The sequence below is a fragment of the Ascidiella aspersa genome, chromosome 9, assembly GCF_963924565.1.
Source record: "Ascidiella aspersa chromosome 9, kaAscAspe10.2, whole genome shotgun sequence".
NCBI classification, from domain to species: domain Eukaryota; kingdom Metazoa; phylum Chordata; class Ascidiacea; order Phlebobranchia; family Ascidiidae; genus Ascidiella; species Ascidiella aspersa.
The window spans coordinates 24,053,557-24,073,858 of record NC_139455.1 but is presented as its reverse complement, the minus strand read 5'-3'; the positions used below and the strand labels follow the sequence as shown (position 1 = coordinate 24,073,858).

The 20,302-nt window shown below is 37.9% G+C and overlaps 1 protein-coding gene across 1 annotated transcript in view; it reads right to left on the bottom strand.

Annotated features, from left to right (window-relative positions):
• The window catches only part of LOC146133736 (low-density lipoprotein receptor-related protein 2-like), a 114,737-nt gene that overhangs the window by 57,768 nt on the left and 36,667 nt on the right, over window positions 1-20,302 (bottom strand). The window contains exons 9-26 of the mRNA XM_083397838.1: window positions 19,210-19,326; window positions 18,154-18,294; window positions 17,428-17,594; window positions 16,749-16,839; window positions 15,843-15,975; window positions 14,658-14,858; window positions 13,290-13,492; window positions 12,883-13,023; window positions 11,719-11,925; window positions 10,324-10,528; window positions 9,051-9,176; window positions 8,356-8,499; window positions 7,210-7,345; window positions 6,638-6,716; window positions 5,605-5,714; window positions 5,147-5,237; window positions 745-871; window positions 218-324 (exon numbers count right to left, since the gene is read on the bottom strand). Of these exons, the coding sequence (XP_083253964.1) occupies window positions 218-324; window positions 745-871; window positions 5,147-5,237; window positions 5,605-5,714; window positions 6,638-6,716; window positions 7,210-7,345; window positions 8,356-8,499; window positions 9,051-9,176; window positions 10,324-10,528; window positions 11,719-11,925; window positions 12,883-13,023; window positions 13,290-13,492; window positions 14,658-14,858; window positions 15,843-15,975; window positions 16,749-16,839; window positions 17,428-17,594; window positions 18,154-18,294; window positions 19,210-19,326 (2,526 nt within the window). The remainder of the gene's footprint in view (window positions 1-217; window positions 325-744; window positions 872-5,146; window positions 5,238-5,604; window positions 5,715-6,637; window positions 6,717-7,209; window positions 7,346-8,355; window positions 8,500-9,050; window positions 9,177-10,323; window positions 10,529-11,718; window positions 11,926-12,882; window positions 13,024-13,289; window positions 13,493-14,657; window positions 14,859-15,842; window positions 15,976-16,748; window positions 16,840-17,427; window positions 17,595-18,153; window positions 18,295-19,209; window positions 19,327-20,302) is intronic.

The window sequence follows — 20,302 nt, the reverse complement described above, 5'->3', positions numbered from 1 at the left end:
TCTTTTCCTTGGATCTTACGATATGGAAAAAAGATCAACAACTATAGAAATGTCGGAGCAGGCTTAGATCCCGATATTAAAAAAAAATAAGAATATGATTATTTCATCAATTCAAAATTTAAACTACTTCTATGTGGGCTATAATATTCATTTTATGCCAGGCACTTTTTATAATCGATAAAAAACAGCAAAGAAAAAAAACAAGGTTTCAACTTACAGTCCACCTCGTCGCTTCCATCCCCACAATCGTTGTCTGAGTCGCAAACCCATACTGGCGAGATGCATCTCCCGTTATCGCAGTGGAACTGGCTGTCCGAGCAAGGTCTGAAAAAAATAAAACAAAAGTGTTTTAGCGTCACATGGTGTACGATGTAAGAAAATTCCTAGAAAGAATGAAATATATAAGAGAAGATTATTTACTGAAAAAATGTTATGGCTCTTCTAACTGATAAAAAGTAGAAATCTTGAGCAACTATAATTCACAAAATACTTCAATTTACTTATCTGCATCAATTTACTTATTTTGCCTTAAAGTTTCTTTAAAGACTCACTTAGTCACCTTTAGCTTATGATATACTCCTATTACTTCCAGGACTAGATAAATATGACATTATTTTAGTTTTTTTGTTTTGTTTTGTTGCGACTTGCCAAAACCATGTCTTTGACAGAGACTTGTTTGTTTTGTGCATAACTTTACCGCGACTTCAGTAGTTTTAAACCGACTTGTGCCAAGTAATATCAAACCTTGGCGACGGACAGTCGAGCTCGTCGCTTCCGTCGGTACAATCTTGGTCGCCGTCACATTTCCAGCTGATGTAGATGCATTGCTTGTTGGCGCACTGGAAGCCCGAAGGTCCGCAAGTGCCGAGCTCTGCGGCGTTAAATATGAAAAGTTGGTGGAGGTTAAGTAACCAATTTTCACAAAATTGGAAATTTTGTTGCTTTAATAAATTTGCCATTTGAACCTAAAGAACACAACTGACAAGTTTTGCAAGCTACCGTGTGAAAAGTTTTTCAAGTGCAGAGAAGCAATGTTTACAACAAAAAGTTTTTGTTGTAAAGAAGTTTGTATGCTAATTCAGAAAGCCATATGAACCACAGTTGCCTGGCTTTTCAAGATATAAATTCAACGTTTTTGGATGAAAGCAAGTACCTTCACGTGGTCGTCCCCGTAAGTATCAGAGCCTATCAGAGCTAATCTGAGAAACAGCCCTGACAAACGAAACTTGCTACTTATGCGAAGATATGAAAACGTTAAGTGCTTCAACGTCGAACCACATCCACGAATCCCACACTGTGCCCTTTTCAGGGCGGACAATCGTCAAAGATGAGAGGATGTCGGTTCTCCAGTTGAATGTAGAGGGCCTCACCAACGCTAAGCTGGAAGTAATCACAAGACTGGCGGAAGAACATGATGCAGTCTTGATTCTACTCCAAGAAACCCACTGCGACACAGATGCTAGGCTAAAGATTCAGCAATATCGCCTTGCGGATTATACCACTAGCCGGAAACATGGAATTGCCACATTTGTCAAAAGATGCTTTAACTACACCATCAAAGCAAGATGCCCTAAAGAAAGCGACATTGAATGGCATGCTGTTGAAGTACAAGGAACCACTCACGTTAACGTCTACAAGCCACCACCTGTAGCACTCGAGATAAATTCGCTGCCCATACTCCCTGCCCCTTGCCTGTATGTAGGTGACTTCAATTGTCACCACACGGACTGGGGGTACCAGACCAGCAATCGCGATGGAGAAACCCTTTCCAACTGGGCATCAACTAACAACCTGTCGCTCTTGTATGACCCAAAAGACCCCGACAGTTTTACCTCGGGACGCTGGAGCACTGGAAGCAATCCAGACCTTGCTTTTGCGAGAGTGACTTCTGGACAAGCCCTTCCCGAAAGACACGTCATCAGTCGGTTCCCTCGGTCACAGCACAGAGTTTCAATAACATCAATGACCGGTCATTTAAAACCCACCCCAAGCAAACCTGTGAGACGGTGGAATTTCCGAAAGGCACGTTGGTTGCTCTACAACAAGGCAACACACCACATGGCAAAAACCTTGCCAAGCCCAGACTCGCAAGACCAAAATAAGGCCTATTACGCTTTTGCAGGAATGCTGACACGCGCGGCAAAACAGGCAATCCCGCGGGGATTCCGCAATAACTACGTCCCATGCTGGGACCAGGACTGCCAGGACCTGTATAGCCAGTTTAAACGCTCCAGCAATTTGGAAGAAACCAAATCAGCAGCCGATGAACTGGTAAACCACCTAGACCGAAAGCGCCAAGCTCGCTGGATCGAGACAGTAGAGTCCATCGACTTCACACACTCTAGCCGAAAGGCGTGGCTCACCATTAATCGACTCACGGGCCGTGGCAAGGCTGCTCCGGGCAAGTGTCCTGTCACAGCAAACGCTATAGCTTCGCGTCTAGTGAAAAATGGTCGCAATGCCAAAATCCATCGGCAATCCAAGACAACTCTGGTAAAGAAACTATCAGAGCTTTGGAGATCACCGACTGCAGACGCAAACCTCTCTAGCGAGTTTACACCCGAAGAAGTCCGCAACGCCCTTCGGAAGCTAAAGTCCGGCAAAGCACCTGGCCCCGATCGCCTCCATCCAGAATTCCTCATACACATGGGGGACTATGCAATCCATTGGCTTGCAAAGTTCCTCTCGTCGTGCATGAACCGGCTAAAAATTCCAAGGATATGGAGAAGAGCCCTTGTGATAGCCATACCCAAGCCAAACAAGCCAACCGACGATGCGAAGAGCTACCGCCCAATATCCCTGCTAAGCATCCCTTTCAAGATTCTTGAGCGAATCATACACTCACGATTAGAACCTGTCGTTGATCCCCAATTACCATCAGAGCAAGCAGGCTTCAGACGTGGTAGGTGCACATCAGACCAAGTCACCCTCCTGACGCAGGATATTGAAGACGGTTACCAAGCCAACAACAAAACAGGCGCTGTATTCTTAGACCTGACAGCTGCCTATGACACCATATGGCACCAGGGCCTAACCTACAAGCTCCTGAAAACCGTCCCTGACAAACGCATGGTACAGTTTATCATGGAACTGGTATCTAACAGGAGTTTCATTCTCCGTACCAGCGACGGCCAGCAAAGTCGTTTAAGGCGGCTAAGAAATGGGGTCCCACAGGGTTCTGTGCTTTCACCGATGCTCTTCATCATATACATGTATGACCTTCCCCAAACCACTGCCCGCAAATACTCATACGCAGATGACATCGCAATACTTACGTCAAGCCGGAGTTGGGAAACTGTCGAAAGTACTCTCATCAAGGATGTCGGCACACTCTCAACATACCTTTGAAAAATGGAGACTGGTGCTGAGCGAAACAAAGTCTGTCGCCTCCGCCTTCCACTTAAACAACAGGGAAGCCTCCAGGGAGATACGCATCATATGTAACGGCTTCAACCTTCCCTTTGACCCGTGCCCAACCTACCTTGGAGTCAAACTGGACCGTTCCCTCACGTATCGAAAACACCTGGAGGGCTTGAGGAACAAGGTGTCATCCCGAGCAGCTCTAATTAGAAGACTCGCTGGCACAACATGGGGTTCCAGCAGCAATGTTTTGCGATCTACTGCACTCGCGCTTGTATACGCGCCAGCAGAATACTGTGCGGCCGCATGGTCCAGGAGTGCACACACCAAACTACTGGACGTGCCAATAAATAACTGCTTGCGGACCATCACTGGCTGTCTAACAGCGACCCCAGTAAACAACCTCCCAGTGCTAGCAGGGATTGTGCCAACTGACATAAGGCGAAAGGGAGCAACCTTTGCTCAATCGCGCAAGGCACTCTTGTGGCCTGACCATCTACTGCACAGCAAAATCTCAGGTTGTGCGCAGGCAACGCGACTGAAGTCACGACACTCCTTTGTAACCGCAGCACAGTCATTCAAGAAAGCAATCCTTGATGGCAAAACTGCGTCAGAATGGAAGGAGGAAACCTGGGAAGAAGAATGGTCAACAAACAAGACAAAGCTACACGCATCCATCTCCGCGGCTCGCTACCACGCCCCAGAGCTGTCGAGAACAGCGAATGTGAGATGCAACCGCTTATTAACAGGAGTCGGCCGTTTTGCCTCCTCTATGTTTCAATGGGGCCTTGCCCCTTCCCCACTATGTGAGTGCGCAGCCACACAAACGGCAAACCACATCGTGGAAGAATGTCCAAACTTTTCCTGTCCCGGTGGTTGGGCAGCGATATTGGCCGCAAAACCCTCTACCACGCAGTGGCTCACAAGCCACTGCCCAGATATCTAAGCAACACGAAAGAAGAAGAAGAACGTTTTGTTTATAAAGACAAAAAATTAAGTGTATTACAGAACATGGGCGGCACAAAAAAAAAACTTCTGTTGGAATGTAGAAAGCTTAGGGTGCAAAATATAAAAACTTAAAATAAAATAGGTTTAACCGAAAATAGATTTACTTAAACCCAGGAAAATGTGTTATTCGCCAGTTGTAAGCTACACGAGACAGACAAACACAAGTAGTTGATTACTACAAACTACTTTGACTACAGCAGAAAACCGAAGTGGACCAGCAAGGGTTAGCTGTGCTAGAGATATCATAATAATTAGATTATTATTTATTATTTTTCATTTTGACTATTTTTGTTTTTTTGTTAAAATTACACGTTAGATCAAATTTTGTCAAAATTATTTCAAGTAAAAATCAATTACACAATGCTAAAAAATCGTTTAAAAATTACCAAAAACTGTAGTGAGATTTTCAAAATTGTCGTTCAGTTTAGGTTTTTATCAAATTTAGTTTCGAATTACACCTGTATTATTGTATTTTTTCCTGTATTTTTTCGTTGGTCAAAAAATTTCTCATTTTTAAGACAAAAAATAATCGCTCTAAAAAATAAGGTAATAAAATTATTTAAAAATGGCACGAAGGGTAAGAACTTAAACCACTCACAATGTTACAAAACACATCTAATTCCTAATGGTGACTACCTTTTTTAAGTTTTTACACTCAACATATTTAGTTTGCTACTTAAAAGTAACATACAAAAATAATTTGTTTGTTTCTTTTAGCAAACAGGCACAAAAAATAAGGAGACGGTTTTTGGTTTTAATTGTTTTGTTTTTAACTTACCACAGTCTTTTTCGTCGGAGCCGTCTGTGCAGTCGTCCATACCGTTGCACACATAAGACGAATATATACATCGTCCGTTGTCGCAGGGAAACTTCAGAAAAAGATAAAGTTTGTTGTTGTGTGGAGCTCACAAATATTCTACAGGGATTTTTAAATACGATTGTTTTTGTTGCGCAGCACTGTTTTCACTTCTATTGAAATTTAAAGAAAATAAATTTTGCGACATGTTAACTATTTCGCGCAAACCTGTTTAAACATAAAAACATGACACTATCAGAAATATATATTTTAATGGTAAAGTAACAAAAAAATAAAGGTAAATGACAAACAAAAAAAAACGGTTCGCACTATCATTGTCAGTGTTTATTACTGTTTCGTAATTACAATATTGTCCTAATTTTTCAAGTGCTTTCCGGCCTTTTGATGCTTGTGCCTTTGGTTTTTCGGTACACACTCACCTGGTATGAATCGCACTGGGGCTGAGGGGTGACGTGTGGGTTGGGAATGCACCCAGTTCCCAGATGGTTGAGCAGCATGTTATCGGGACAACCGCAATGTCTTGATGAACCTACAGCAAATTAGTAAGTTAACATTTAAGACTGTAATGTAAATCTTACATCTTGCGATTACTGGAAACATCGAGGTTATTTTAACGTTTCTGGGGATTTTGAAATGAATAGAACGAGTTTTCAATAACATAAAGCTAAAATATTAAATGAAAATCAGCTTTTTAGCTTTCAAAAAAATTATGTTAATCTTTTTTGGTTAGAAATTCATTTCAACATTTTATTTAAAGTGACAATTTAATTCCGAGCAGGTGGTAAACTTCTGTTGCCATCCAAGCATTTTTTTAATTTTAAATAAAAACCATATAACTTAAGTCGCAAACTAAAACATTCACATATAGACATTTTATACGCTCTGTAATCAAGCCGTTCTGAAGTCGTGCTGGCCAACGAAAACGTCACACACTACTAGTAATAGTACATAGTATCGCGAAATGCATTCGGAAAGGCCATAACTGAATTCAGTTAACCAAATCAGGATTTTAAAGCAAGGCCAAGGCAAGACAAGGTTCTCTGTTGGTCAAAAATTGTGTAAAGTTGTTTTCTTTGTCTCATACTATTCATTTGAATTACATTCTGTTCGGACCGATTTCAATTACTTTGAATCTCTCACTTTATTCAACGCTGTGCATCACGTATTGCTAGCTTCTAGTTGGTTTTGGTGTAAATTCTTCCCAGTGTACACTATTGAGTAATTACGCGACCAAAGGCTTTCTTCAGTCGTAAGACTGCCACCTCATTTCGTTAAATCAATCAAAAAACAAAAAAAGGGTCAGCAAAAAATCAGAAATCTATCCTGCAGTAAACTTGCTTGCACTACAATCCTGTTTAGGCCTACTAGCCTAGTGATTTTGGTAATGCTTATATAATGCATCCAGTGTTCTATGAAGTCATATCTCGAATCGTTCCAAAGCCTAAGTCTTACCTGCGACGGGAAAGCAGAAATGTGAGCATCCACCGTTGGGATGTTCCTCCCGGTTGCAAGTGTTATCGTAATAGCGGTTCTGTAAAAAACGAAATTTGATTACCCGATTGCACGCAATAATGCTCAATATAAGAGTTTTAAGAGCGTTTGTTTAGTTCAGTTTTAAAGTGACTTTTATATTTTATACAATAGGGTGTATCGTTATAGAATCCAAAACCATCGGCGGCAGGTTTTAGCCAGTCGATCACTGCTCCGCTGACGCGTATATCAACAAGTAAAACTCATAGTTAAAAACATGAGTAAAAACAGGATCAGACGTTTTGTTTAAAAGGAAAATATATTTCGCCAAGTGGCATTATCAGTTCCTTAATTCGAATGAATCATTATATATTTTACTTTTAAACAAAACGTCTGATCCTGTTTTTACCAATGTTTTTATCTATGAGTTTTACTTGTTTATATTTTATATATGTGCAATGTGCATCTTCCAAACATTGAAAAAGGGGAGCACAAAGAATAACACAAGGAAAGCGAAAGGGCTCCACGTCCAAGTACCCCTGAAAAAAGCCCACCTGTGAGGTTTTGTCGCACATGCTTAGTGAGTAGAGAGGGTCAACATTGTCCATCACAACCTCGGCGTTATATGTGGAGAAGCTAGCGTATCGAGACACTCGCAATATCTGACGCAGCTTGCTGTCAGACCAGTACCTGGGAAGATATAATAAAGCTGATATATTCATGTGTAAAAAGGTCAGTCTTAAACAAATATTATATTGACTTTTCTGTGTCAAAACCTAACGTTAATTAACACTTGCTGCCAGACTAGTACCTGGTAAATATAATACAGCGGATATATTCTTGTGTAGATTGACCAGTCTTAAACAAACATTCTTTAGACTTTTCTGTCTCAAAATCGGACTTTGATTAACACAGAAAGTTCTAAAGAATATTTGCTTCATAATTTTTAATTTGCGGACATTGTCAACACAAGGGCGGTGATATGCCTTATTTATCTTGAGTATGCCTAGCATCGCGTTGGACATCCCTTAAAGCAGGGGTTCTTAAACTGGGTCCATTGACCCCTCGGGGGTCCGTGAACTAATTTTAAGGGGTCCATGATGGTCAAATTGAAATAATAGTATATTGAAAAAGTAATCAATTTTTTTGAAGAAAAGAGTTTAATTAACAATAAAACGTTTTATCACTAAATGTATTTAGACTCCATTTTACTTAAATCATCTGCATATTTTTGAAAATCCATTTGATCGTGACGTCAATTTATGACGTGATTTTTGAAAATTTCCTTGCCTGCGGTGGTCAACGCGAAGCCAAAAAAATTTTAGGGGTCAGCGGTAAAAAAAGTTTTAGAACCCCCGCCTTAAAGAGCCTGTTAGAGATGTCCGATAGTATCGTATCGCTAACCGATAACCGACAACAAGTTAAAGTTTTGAAACTAGTCTCGCACTAGTTTATTATCGGTACATATCAACACGCTAAATACTGCAGGATTTATTGATACGATCAAATGTAACATTTTAGTTGAAACAACACATTGAATAATTTACTGTCAGGTTAAGTGTAGTCTCTTTATTAAAATAGTAGATTAGTAATAAAATATAATTATAGCAATTGACATGCCATGCAAACTATTTCTGCCAAAATAGGTGTGTAACTAAAGATATATCCTGTTTAACACGAATGCAGTTGGCAAAACTTACACGTAGGAGTTGTAGAATGAGATGGTGCTTGGGTAGGGCAGTTGCTGTCTGATCTGGAGGGTTTTACGCGACCACGAATATCCGTACAAACTCACAGTCTCTATCTTCTGGAAGCCGAGGTCCGCCCAGTAAACGTAACGCGACCTACACAACATCGTGCAAACAAAACAGTAATGACTAAAAGAAAAACAATGGTGTATCTGTATAAATTAAACATATACTTAAACTGTTTAGATATATCTATTAAACATACTAGCTTTAAAGCAAAGGTTATGTTGAAATATAACTTATTACTGTTGTTCAGTAATCAGTCATTTGTTTTTTAAGTTTTACCACCATTGGAGCACAAATCACCTAAGTGACCCTATGGCGATAAACCAGATCTGTGGGGTTATTCATGCAGACTCGAGTTTACCGTAAATTGATCTAATGAAAAAATAATAAAGTGAAAATGCTTTTGGATGTAATTCAAAATTTAATTTGATGAAATAATAACCTGAACGAGAATTTTACCTAGCTCACCACAGTTTTTATTATATTTTTAAACAATTTTTATGCATTTTGTAAACGATTTTGACTTGAAATAATTTTAACAGAATATTTACGTTTTTGGCTAGGTCAAAACATCGCCCTACTGATGACTAATGCAAATTAAGCCCAGCCCCTTAGCCACGTTATTTAGCGATACAACTCACGATAGATCGATGGTTACTGCAGATGGCGAGTAGATCATGGTGTCAGCCAACACCATTTGGTCGCTGCCGTCCATGTTGGCACGAACTATCTTGGCTGGGCGGTAGCTGTCCGACCAAACCATATACCTGCGACCAAGAAGTAATTACTATAGAGATAGATATTTGGCTTCTACCGATATATCGGTATCGGTAAACGTAGGCCGATACTTTTGCCGATATTTTAGTACAAAAATATGATACAATTTTTCCTGTACAACAAACAACTAACCCATTTTTTGATTAAAAAAATTTGGGTTTTAGCATCACGCTAAGTTTATTTGCAAAATAATAGATTAATAAATTATTTTCCAGGTATATAAAAAATTCGGTATCGGGTATCGGGCATCGGTTGACAAAATTGTAAAAAATCCGGTATCGGTATTGGTCCAAAAAAGTAATATCGGTCGATCTCTTGTAATTAGTAATGTTGTAAACAAGTCCTTTTGTAATGATTTGAGGCCAGTCAAGTCAGTTTTGATTAACTTAAGTACAATACAAGTCTTTTAAAAATCAGATCCAGACATATTCAATGAAATTACTGAATATAACTTATGATATAAGGTATCACATACTGATATAGACTTTAGCTATATTTCTTTGAAGTAATAAATAAATGTATAAACTAAATTAAAAATCATGTACTCGTTTCAAACACTACATTCAATTTAAAAATTGGGAAGAAAAAGTTAAAATTGAGAATGCAAAAAAAGAATTTCGGTGCCAAAAAAAAATGTGCCTCGATAAACATAGAGGGTAGCTACGAAATTTAAATTGGCCTCCAGTCAAACACTAAAATATTATTTCAAGATTGAGAAGAAATAAAATTATAAAACATTTCAATTTTGTTTAACTTACTAAAATACTTGGGTACCATATGCACGCATCTTTAATGTAGCTTGATAATGAATTGCAAAGCCAAAAAGGGCGAGCCTGGTTACCTAAATACTTTTTTTACACCAAAATTATATATTAGCGCCAAGTAACAGCAAAATAATCTAGCAAAGCTCAAAATTCAGGTCGACACAATTAAAAGATCTTTAAAGACATATAAATATTTCACTAGCAAAGGCATCGTCAGTATATCTGCATATACAAACGCAACAGAATAAGAATAAGTCACATTAAAAGATAAATAAAACAAAGTAAAATAAATAAAACATAAAAAAATCACTAAATGTAAAACTCCTGTCCAAAAACAACCACGTATGGGTAGTAAATTCCCCCTTAAACTTACCCGTTTTGGGGGTGTAATGCCATAGAGGTGGGCGAAGATAGGCCGGTAATGTTGAGAGTCATTCGGTTCTTTTTTTCGTCGTTTACGTTCTGTACAAACACTGATCTCTTGGTTGAATCCATAACGTAAAGGTTGCCGGTGCTCCAGTCAAACGCCAGGGATCGTATAACGTTTAAGCGGTTGTTTATCACGTCTTCTAAGCCACCTGTAAGTGTAGAGGACAATTTTGTTAACTGAGTCCTGTGAAATGAATTTTCTTTTTTTTTGAGTCGTTCGCAATACAAACAACTGCGTTGCAAAAGTTATTCTGAAACTTCTGAGCAAATTCACAATACAACTAAACTGATTTATGTTATAAGCGACGAAATGCCAAGCTTTTAGCAAAAAGCTTAATATAAGTAGGGTAATTTGCCCCAAAAAAGTTGAATGTCATATTATGGTCCAGTTCAAGTACTTTTAAAACTAATTAAATCTAAATCAATCATTTTCGCATCTATGAACTTCACAAGGCATCTTCGTTTTTTTTTCTAAAAAGTCGGCATTCACCAATCAGACGATGGTTAAAAACCGATATAAGTTTCTTCAAATATAAGCTCCAAGTCATTTCTGTTTTAAATAAATTACCAAATTAACCAATTATGACTCAATTCGATTAGAAATGCAAGTCCAAGTTAAGTTATTTAAAAAAATTGTATTCAAAGTCATGTGGAAAGTCAGTTCAGTAGCTTATTCAAAAAAGTATTTTAAAAACAGCTTTACTTGTTGCGCTAGCCAAATCACAAATACATTTTGGTGTAAATGCAGATAAACTTGAATCCAAAATATGATTAAAGTGTATTCTGAGCTGTTTTCAAATAACTTAAGCCAAGTCGGTATGCTTATTGAAATATATTTAAAATCAGTTTTACCTCGCGTTGGCCCAATCATTTTGAAGCGAATATTGGTACAAATTCAAAAATTAAAATCCAAAGTACAATTAAAGTACTATTTTAGCCGTTTTAAAACAGCTCTACTCAGTAACCCAGTGCGGTTCTCAGCCGGGGTGCTGCGCCGCCCTGGTGTGCCACTTTTACTGCTCAAGGGTGCCGATAGATATATGAGAATTTTTAAGATTCAGAGTTTTTCTCAATTAATAAGCTTCTTGATACAGCTATTTGTTTACGATAAGAGACTATAACATTAAATGACATCTTCCTACATGTTTTAAGTTGATTGTGTTTTTCCAGTTCCATTTATAGTGACCTTTTAGTAAAACAGTAAAAAATTCTAATCGAGGTGCCGAAAATCTATTTATTATTTTAAATCTATTTTATTATTTGAGAGGTACCTTAAGCCATAAAAAGTTGAGAATCAGTGCCGTAACCCATTTAAATAAATTTACCAAAAGCAGCTTACCTGTTGCGTTAATGCGTCGACGTTGGATCACTCGGGCGCTTGCGTCCAAAAAATACAGGTAGTCGTTCACTGCGTCACACGTCACCCCTACGTAAGCGCTGTAGCCGGAAAGCACCGGAAGCATTGCGTCACTCTTGCGGAAGTACGTCATCGTGGGGAAACCCCGGATCGAATGGTAGCCGCTGCCAGCGATGAAGTTGGTGATGGCTGCGATAACAATGACATCGTTGGTGACGAAACAGTCGAGGTTTTTAAATCAAAACGCTTTCATTGTTGTTGTCAGGTTGTTTTTTAAAGCCAGGCTGTTTGACCGTTATGATACACATTTGTGCATTTTATATATGCAATTCAAACATGCTTTACATATTTTGCAAGAAATTGATTTTTAAATGTTGTTTTAGGCCAGCAACTTAAAGAATAACTGATTTTTTGTTACCGTAATCATAAGAATTTAACTATGTAAAACTTGACAGCAAACAGTTGACAGCTGTTTAAGAATAATAAACTTCGATTCGTTGTTTTTTAACACCAAAAAACATCGATACCGAAGTGTCGCTTTATGGCCTAAATTTACTGTCTTAGACTACAGCCAAGCTTTTTGACTGTTGTAAGCCGCATTTAGTGATTTATATATAAGTATGTGATTTAAAATTTAAACATGATGCAGCCTAATAACGAAACTGCATTTTGCAAGAAGTTTATTTTTAATGTTGTTTCAGGCCTCTCTAGAAGCATTAATTGGTGCAAGTCACCGTCATTATCAAAATTCATACGTATGAAAACTTTAACGAGATAAAGCTTACATCTTTTCAACTAATAAACACATTTTTGTTCTACATATTACCCATACAAGTGTCATGTTAATGCTTAAACTTAGTTCAACATGTTCATTTTGAGCGTTGGTTTTGAAAAAAAGATTTTGTCTTTTAATATAGTATAGAATCTACTTTGATGTTTTTTTATTTATCAAATATGACTACCGTTTTTAAAAGAAATAAAATGGACCACAACGATTTTTTTTATTGCGATAAGCTTTCGCAGAAGCGCGCTTCATCAGGACAAAATACCATTTGGCACACAGCTTATCGATTTTAAGACTTGAAGTTGAAAGTATACACAATTTCGTTGTTTGCACATAGCCAACGAAACAACTAGCACACTCACCTGTGCATTTCCCGGAAAAGTAGTTTACTGAGAAGCCTGGATCGCATACACATGTGTAGCCGAGTCCGTCGTTGTCTGCCACGTGGCTCAACACACACAACTGGTCGCAACCACCGTTCTGCACAGCACACGGGTTGTCCACTGAAATAAATGCAAGTGTGAATGGATAGCTTAACACGAAGTAAGCATATCAAAGCCCCACCCGATCCGTTAGAAATTAGTGCATTTTTAAGCAAAAAGGTCTACGGCAATTAGGGCATCCAATGGCAGAAAAGTCTAGACTTTTAGACCTTGAGGTCCTGGCAATGCACTAATGAGGTTGTTTTAGATCTGTTTTTATAACATTTGTGGTTCTGTTCGGCATTATTCAAAGGTCGACTGTGTGATAAGCCCTTTAAAACACGCACCTTGTGGTTGGCGCAGGGGGTGGTAGGTCATGGCGCCGAAGGGCGTGGAGGGGGCCGAGGCCACTTTGGCCGCTTCGGAACCGTCGAACTTGTGGAACCGCATGAGCCCCATCTTGGTCCAGTCGGTGACGTAGATGTGGTGTTCGAAAAGGGTGATTCCGTATGGGTGGGGAACACTGCTGCTTCCCGACAACACCGTTCGTCTGAAAGAAAGATTTGTTATGATTCATTTATTTTTGTTAAAAAAATTGAACATCTATTTAGTTTAAAAAGAAAAAATATTTGCTTTTATATTTTGTTTGGAAAGCAAGGTCATAGGCGTTGGTGGCTTGAGAGAACATTGATTTTGTTTTGTTTAGAAAACAGAATTAGCGCTGCATTCGTTAACGTATGTTTAGAACAAATGAAAACAAATAGTCAAAACTGAAGGTGACTACTAAAGAAAACTATAACTAATCTTATTTGAGACATGTTTTAGAAAAAGGGTTAAGATTAAGACATGTTATAGAAAAAAGGGTTAAGATTAAGATATGGTATAAAAAAAAGGGTTAAGATTGAGACATGTTTTAGAAAAAGGGTTAAGATTAAGATATGGTATAGAAAAAAGGGTTATGATTGAGACATGTTTTAGAAAAAGGGTTAAGATTAAGACATGTTATAGAAAAAAGGGTTAAGATTAAGATATGGTATAGAAAAAAGGGTTAAGATTGAGACATGTTTTAGAAAAAAGGTTAAGATTGAGACATGTTTTAGAAAAAGGGTTAAGATTAAGACATGTTATAGAAAAAAAAGGTTAAGATTAAGATATGGTATAAAAAAAAGGGTTAAGATTGAGACATGTTTTAGAAAAAGGGTTAAGATTAAGACATGTTATAGAAAAAAGGCTAAGATTGCAGCAGTTTAGACTTAGGAACTATAATTGGGTCACTACGTGGCCATTCAATCAAAACAGTCTGGTGAATTGTGTCGTTGCTTCGCCAATCTGTTGTGTTTTCTTTAAACTGACAACATATTGCTATACTAGTGTTTCGTAAATTGTTTAGAATTTCCTGCATTTTTGTATCGTTTGTCACGAAATAATTACCGCCAGCAGGAATGCTGTATTTCAGCGCTGGCACTTGAACCAAAAATTAGCAGTCTCACTGTTTACTTCTGGAGTCAGTTCGCCTACGTTACGGAGGTAATTATTGTACGTATATCGCAAGTACTGCTTGTCGTTTGTTCGTTTGCAATAAATATTATTTTATTGTGGCTTGCACCCACAAAATAAAAACATGGTATAGAACAATAAACGACAGTAATACTAACATAGGACATCCCAGCATAGGTCATCGACCTGGTCTTTATTATAGGATAATTGTTTCCAACCTGTGTTTGCCAAAGTAGTCCACACTTCCGATGTAGTCGAATCGTGAGTCGACCCAGTAGACGCGTTGTTGGATGAAATCAACCGTTACACCGCTGGGACTGGACAGCACGGTGTCCACCAATGTGTAGATCTCAGTGCCGTCCATGTAAGCTCGGTCCAATCTAGGCTTGTTCTGGTACCAGTCGGTGAAGAACATGTACCTGTGGGAATGAATGAAAGATTAAGACTAGGTCTTGGAAACGGAAAACATTTTGGCGCTTTGTCCCCAATACAGCAGATTTTTCTTGAGTCTACTTGTTTTATGGCGATAATTTATAAGTTTTTGTTTTAAATGCGTGCTGACCCTGGTCTATGCGAACGAAAAAGTTGTTTAAAAGTTCGCGGTAAAAAAGTTTAAGAACTTATATTCTATAAGACAGAAGATAGGGGCCTTTGACATTCGCCCTACAACCCGCGGAAATCCCCTTACGGCGAAAGTGGTTGGTATTTTTTTTTTATCTAAAACTTTGAGAAAGTTAAAACACTATTTTGCCATGTTAAAATAAATGAAAATTAGTATAAAACGTGTAGACAATGTCAAATTACATCTGCAGCGATTTTATTTTGTTCTAAGTTTAAATAGAACCTCTAAACCAGGGGTTCTTAAACTACGGTTGGTTTGTTTCTTGGGGGTACGTGTACTAGTTTTAGGGGGTCCATAAATGATTAATTTAAATATTGGTGTGAAATTAAAAAAATGGAATAGATTTTGAAAAAAAGGTAGTTTAATGAAAAAATGCTTTGCCACATTTTGCTTATATTTATTTAGACTTAATTTCAGCTTCACGTTGTTGATTAAGTCTACTCGTTTATGACATAATCTCTAAAAATATTATGTCGACCATGGTTCATGCAAACCAAAAAAATATATATATATTTTTTTAACTGCAGAACATGTCTGCAGATGCAAGAAATAATTAAAGACTCATTGCAATGTCCCAGTTCACGAAAAACTATAGTAAAAGGCGAACGATTTACATTTGTGAAAAATTTTAAGAAGCCCTGCTCTAAATAGATGTTATTAACAATCCCAGTATTTAAAATATAGAAGTCCCCTCGGTGCAGTTGTGTTGAGTATCAGTCATGTTGGCAATTCTAGGTGAATAAAACTGACACAAAATCACAAAACTGCAGCAAAAATTTACCCTCGAGTGGGGTCAAGTGCAATTCCCCTTGGGTTGGAAAGTCCGTCTGTGATGAGTCCGTACCGATGGCTTCCGTCCATGTTGCATACGTCGATACGAGCCACCAAGGTTTCCACGATGTAAACGTTGTTGCCTTAGGAAGCATCGCAAAACACAGGTTAAATACAAGGACCAGGTACTGACGGAGGTCGTGAGTTCGAACCTTACTGCAGGCTAGTTTTTCTAGATTGTCTTGCTGGCATATAAACGTTGTTTTCTGGGGAAAATTAAGAACCATATAGATCAGTGATTCTTAAAGTGTACGCGAGGCATTATTACAAACTATACATTTGTTAACTGAAAATATTATGGTATTTACCAATTTCCTTGCCTTGTAGGTGTATTAAAGGTGACTGACAAATATAACATTATGATCCAGAAAGTGGATAATTTCTTAGTGTGTCGCAAATGTTATATGTTATCAATAGAGATAAATATGTAAATAAATATTGAACAAAACTAGCGGAGATTCTTTATTTGTAGCGCTTTGGTAGTATATATAAAACATGAGAGAAAAAAATTAGGAAATATCATTTTGATCAGTAGGCCTAGTTTTTCCATTTTCCAGCTTGCGGCAAACTTAAAAAAGGTCCGCTACATACATTTGACAAAAGTTGCTTTAAAATTCTGCTGAGTTACTTCATGGCAATGCAATAGGTAAACAACATTACATTTTAGCAATTGTCTAACAATAGAGTGGCATACAAGTTCCACATGCTTGCCAATCTGTCTCTTGGAAATAGGAATAGTGCTTTTTCCGCAATTACAAAACGTTTAAAATTAAAGTCACATTTTAGAATCTCTTGAACACGCCAGTATGCAGCCACACACAATTTAAGAATCACTGCTTTAGACAGAAGAACTCACCAATCCAGTCCACGGCCAGGTTCTCCGGGTCGTCCACCGAAACGTCAAGAACCACCTTTTTATCTTGTCCGTTCATGTTGGAAGACATCACCTTACAATCAATACCAGTTGAAAAAACATAACTAGATAAACATAGAGCACTAAAGCGTGCCTATAAGTGTGCTGTGCTTGTGATAAATGTTTTCAAAATTTCAATATTTGCTACGCTTTAAAAGCACACAAAATAGCACTTGTTATGTTACCGAAATGCAATGAAGAAGACATAAAGTGCATTGTGAACTCCACTTAAAATTAGGCAACTTTTGGTGAGCAAATGGCCCACGGTTATCAAAACAAAAACGCCTGGTAGTCGTAAGTCCACAAATAAAAAAAAAATATTTTCCTATTTTATGTTGAATATGTGAAACAGCTTGAAATTTGTATCGCCAAACCAACAGAATTTAAAAAAAATTAGATGACTTTTTAATAACATAGTATAAACTTAGACTAACGATAATAAAATTATTTAAACTAAAATAACACTTCGCAAGTTTTACTTAACATACATTTTCTGCCAGGCACTTAAGAACGGAAATAAAACGAAGCGACGAGACAAAATATCTCACAATGCATAAACTAAAAAATAACAAACTTACAATAGATTTTGCACAAGTGCCGGAACACTTCAAGCGTCACTTACCCTGTTAAGACTCGGTTCAGACCAGAAAATCCTTCCCAGTGTGTAATGATAATCGACGCCCATCGGCTGGTCGCTCTCCACCGCCACCTGGAGGCTGTTCTGGCCGCTCTGGAAGTTGTAAAAGTAAATGCTTGAACCAGAAGCGAACATGATCTTCGGGGCATCACCTAAATCAAGAAACAAAAAGTGATGACTGTTAGAAAACAAACTTTGATTTAATAAACATGACGATGTATTGAGTAAAGTCTTTTATAGACTTCAACATTTCTTCTACGTGCTTGAGTAGTTGTGAAATAATATTAAGCGCTCATTATTTTGATGCAGTGTTTATGTAACTTGTCTACCTTAACATGACTTTGGTCAATGTTTGTGCTTACATTTTGTTTATTTAAAATTTAGTGTAAAATTACAAGCTTTACTGTTAAATCTAGTTTTATACCAATTAAAACTTGGGTGCTCTATTTTTAAGGTCAGTTGTTGAAATACGTGTAAGCCAAAAAAACACAGATTTAAAGGATATTTATTTAAGATAAACATGTTAAAAAATTATTAGTGAAAAAATTGCCTGTAATACATAACATTTCCCGCAAACCTTGTAATTTATATCAAAATAAGTTTTAAGTGAAAACTAAACGAAACAAAAGCATATCGTTTAGCAGCTGGACTTACTTAACAACATAAACAAATACTTGTGGCTATTATACTAATATAAACTACAGCAATTACCTTGTGGTGGGGCTTTGCAGTGCACTTCGCCATCTGCATGCAATTCTTCCTCGTAACCCTCGGCACAAGAGCACTTGTACGAACCGACAATGTTCTCACACAATTGTTCGCACATGCCGACAACTTGGCACTCGTCAAAGTCTAAAAGGAAACGAGGTTTTGCAACGTCATTAAATTATGATTGTGTCATAAAAAAATTTTTTTAATGGATAGTGGAATTACAAATAAGGCTTAAACTTAGTCCAGGGTATCAACGGGTTCGCGCGAACCACTTCTTAAAAGTTAAAACTTCGCAGAACCGGTTCCTGGCCAACTTCATCAGAGTTGACCTAATTATCCTAATATAATTTTGTCTTTAGTTGTGGTTTGTTTTAACCAAATGGGCTGATCTAAATGCAATATCTGAGTAATTTATATTTCTAAAAGTAAAAATAATAAAAAAAACGGTTCCTATGGCCAACTTTCCAGAGAAGGCCTAATTATTCCAATATAGAAAACGAAGGGTTTGTATGACGTAATTTGTCAGTAAAGTATGATTGCGTCATAAAAAGACTCGGCTATTAATTTAATTCATGCTTACATCAACAAACTCAAATGCGTTTAAAAACGAGTCCGACTCCAGATCTAAGGTGGCGTGTTTTTAATCAAATTATAAAAAGGGATTTAGATCGACTGGACTAAACTTGCCAACATTTTTGGCGAGCGTTGTTATGACTTGTTTCCATGTGATGCTGTATTAGATGGAATTGTTGTGTGCAACCTCGAAACGTTTTTTCGTGCCTGTATATGGGCGCCAATTTCACAAAGAAGGGGGGGGGGGTTATTACTAGTGTTCTAATACTTTGTGGTGTGTTACGTGCTACGCTAAATACTACAGTTATTTCGCCCAGGCGAGTGATAATTAAAAGATACGGATTCGACTGGCGAGTGCAAATTTTAAATCATTTTCAAATATTAACCCTTGACAAGGCTAAAAAATACCCTCGAACGAAATGCATAACAAAGCCTGTCCCCCTCGTGTTATCTCGTGGTTTAAATAAAATAAACTTTTCAAACCTTCGCACGAGATGCCGTCGTCTGCCACTTGGTATCCATTATTGCAGTAACACACTCCACCAGCTGGTGATGCCTGGCACAAGTAATCACAACTGAGGATCCCACAAAGCGCCGAGCCTGCGGGAAAATAAGCAATTAGAAGGTTTGCTGGAACACAAAATTTGTGCAGTGGTTGGCTTTGGTGACCGCCAAGAAGATTTTTTACAAAGTATTAAATCCAAAATTAATACCAAAAATGCATATCCTCAAACGAGGGGAGCCACAAAATACTATTTTATAACCTTTTCTCTACCCAGCCTCAGACCTGCTCATGCATACTCCTCTAGATAGAAGAAGTGAAGAGCAGGCCAACCTAAATACGCCCTTGGTTACAAAATCACACTGAAACTATTTGTCGCCCTGTTTGTTTTTCCCGCGCGCCCGTTCAAATAAAGATACCAAAAAATGGGCAATGATGAGCCCAAGCCAAAGGGGGTTAGCACATGGCTAACCCCACCACCCCTGAGGTACCTAAGCCCTCAAAAAATAAATACAAAGGTAATCTATATCATTTTACTCTAGTGACAGAAGTTATGTTATGAGCTACTTTAGCGAATAGAGAGTCTAGTAACGGGCAAGTAGCCACTGGCTCTTAAGGCGAGGGCCAACGGCTGCCTATGGTTTCTTACACATTCCTAGTCAAGACTGACTCTAAGAGAACAGGCGCTAAAATACCTGTTCGTAACTTCTTGAACTATAGACAAAGTCACTTCACTCAAAAGGTTTTGTCCGTTGAGTATATATTCACAAATCAGTACACGATAACGTAAAGGGATTCAAGCCGCTAGTCAATAAGCCTTATTAAGTAGAATAGCATAAAGTGGAATAAATCGCGAAATGCTAGTGCTAGGTCACGCGTCAATGGACACCGGTCACGTGCATAGTGACGTCGAATTAGGCAATGCAGATTAATAAATGCTACAGCTACGTTAAAAAGGTTCACTGACCGTTTAAGCCTCGAAATTATATTTCTTTTAACTATAAAATATATCACTACTAAGTTTTAGCTGTAAGTATTAAAAGCAAGTATTAAATATAAAGTTAATCTATATCA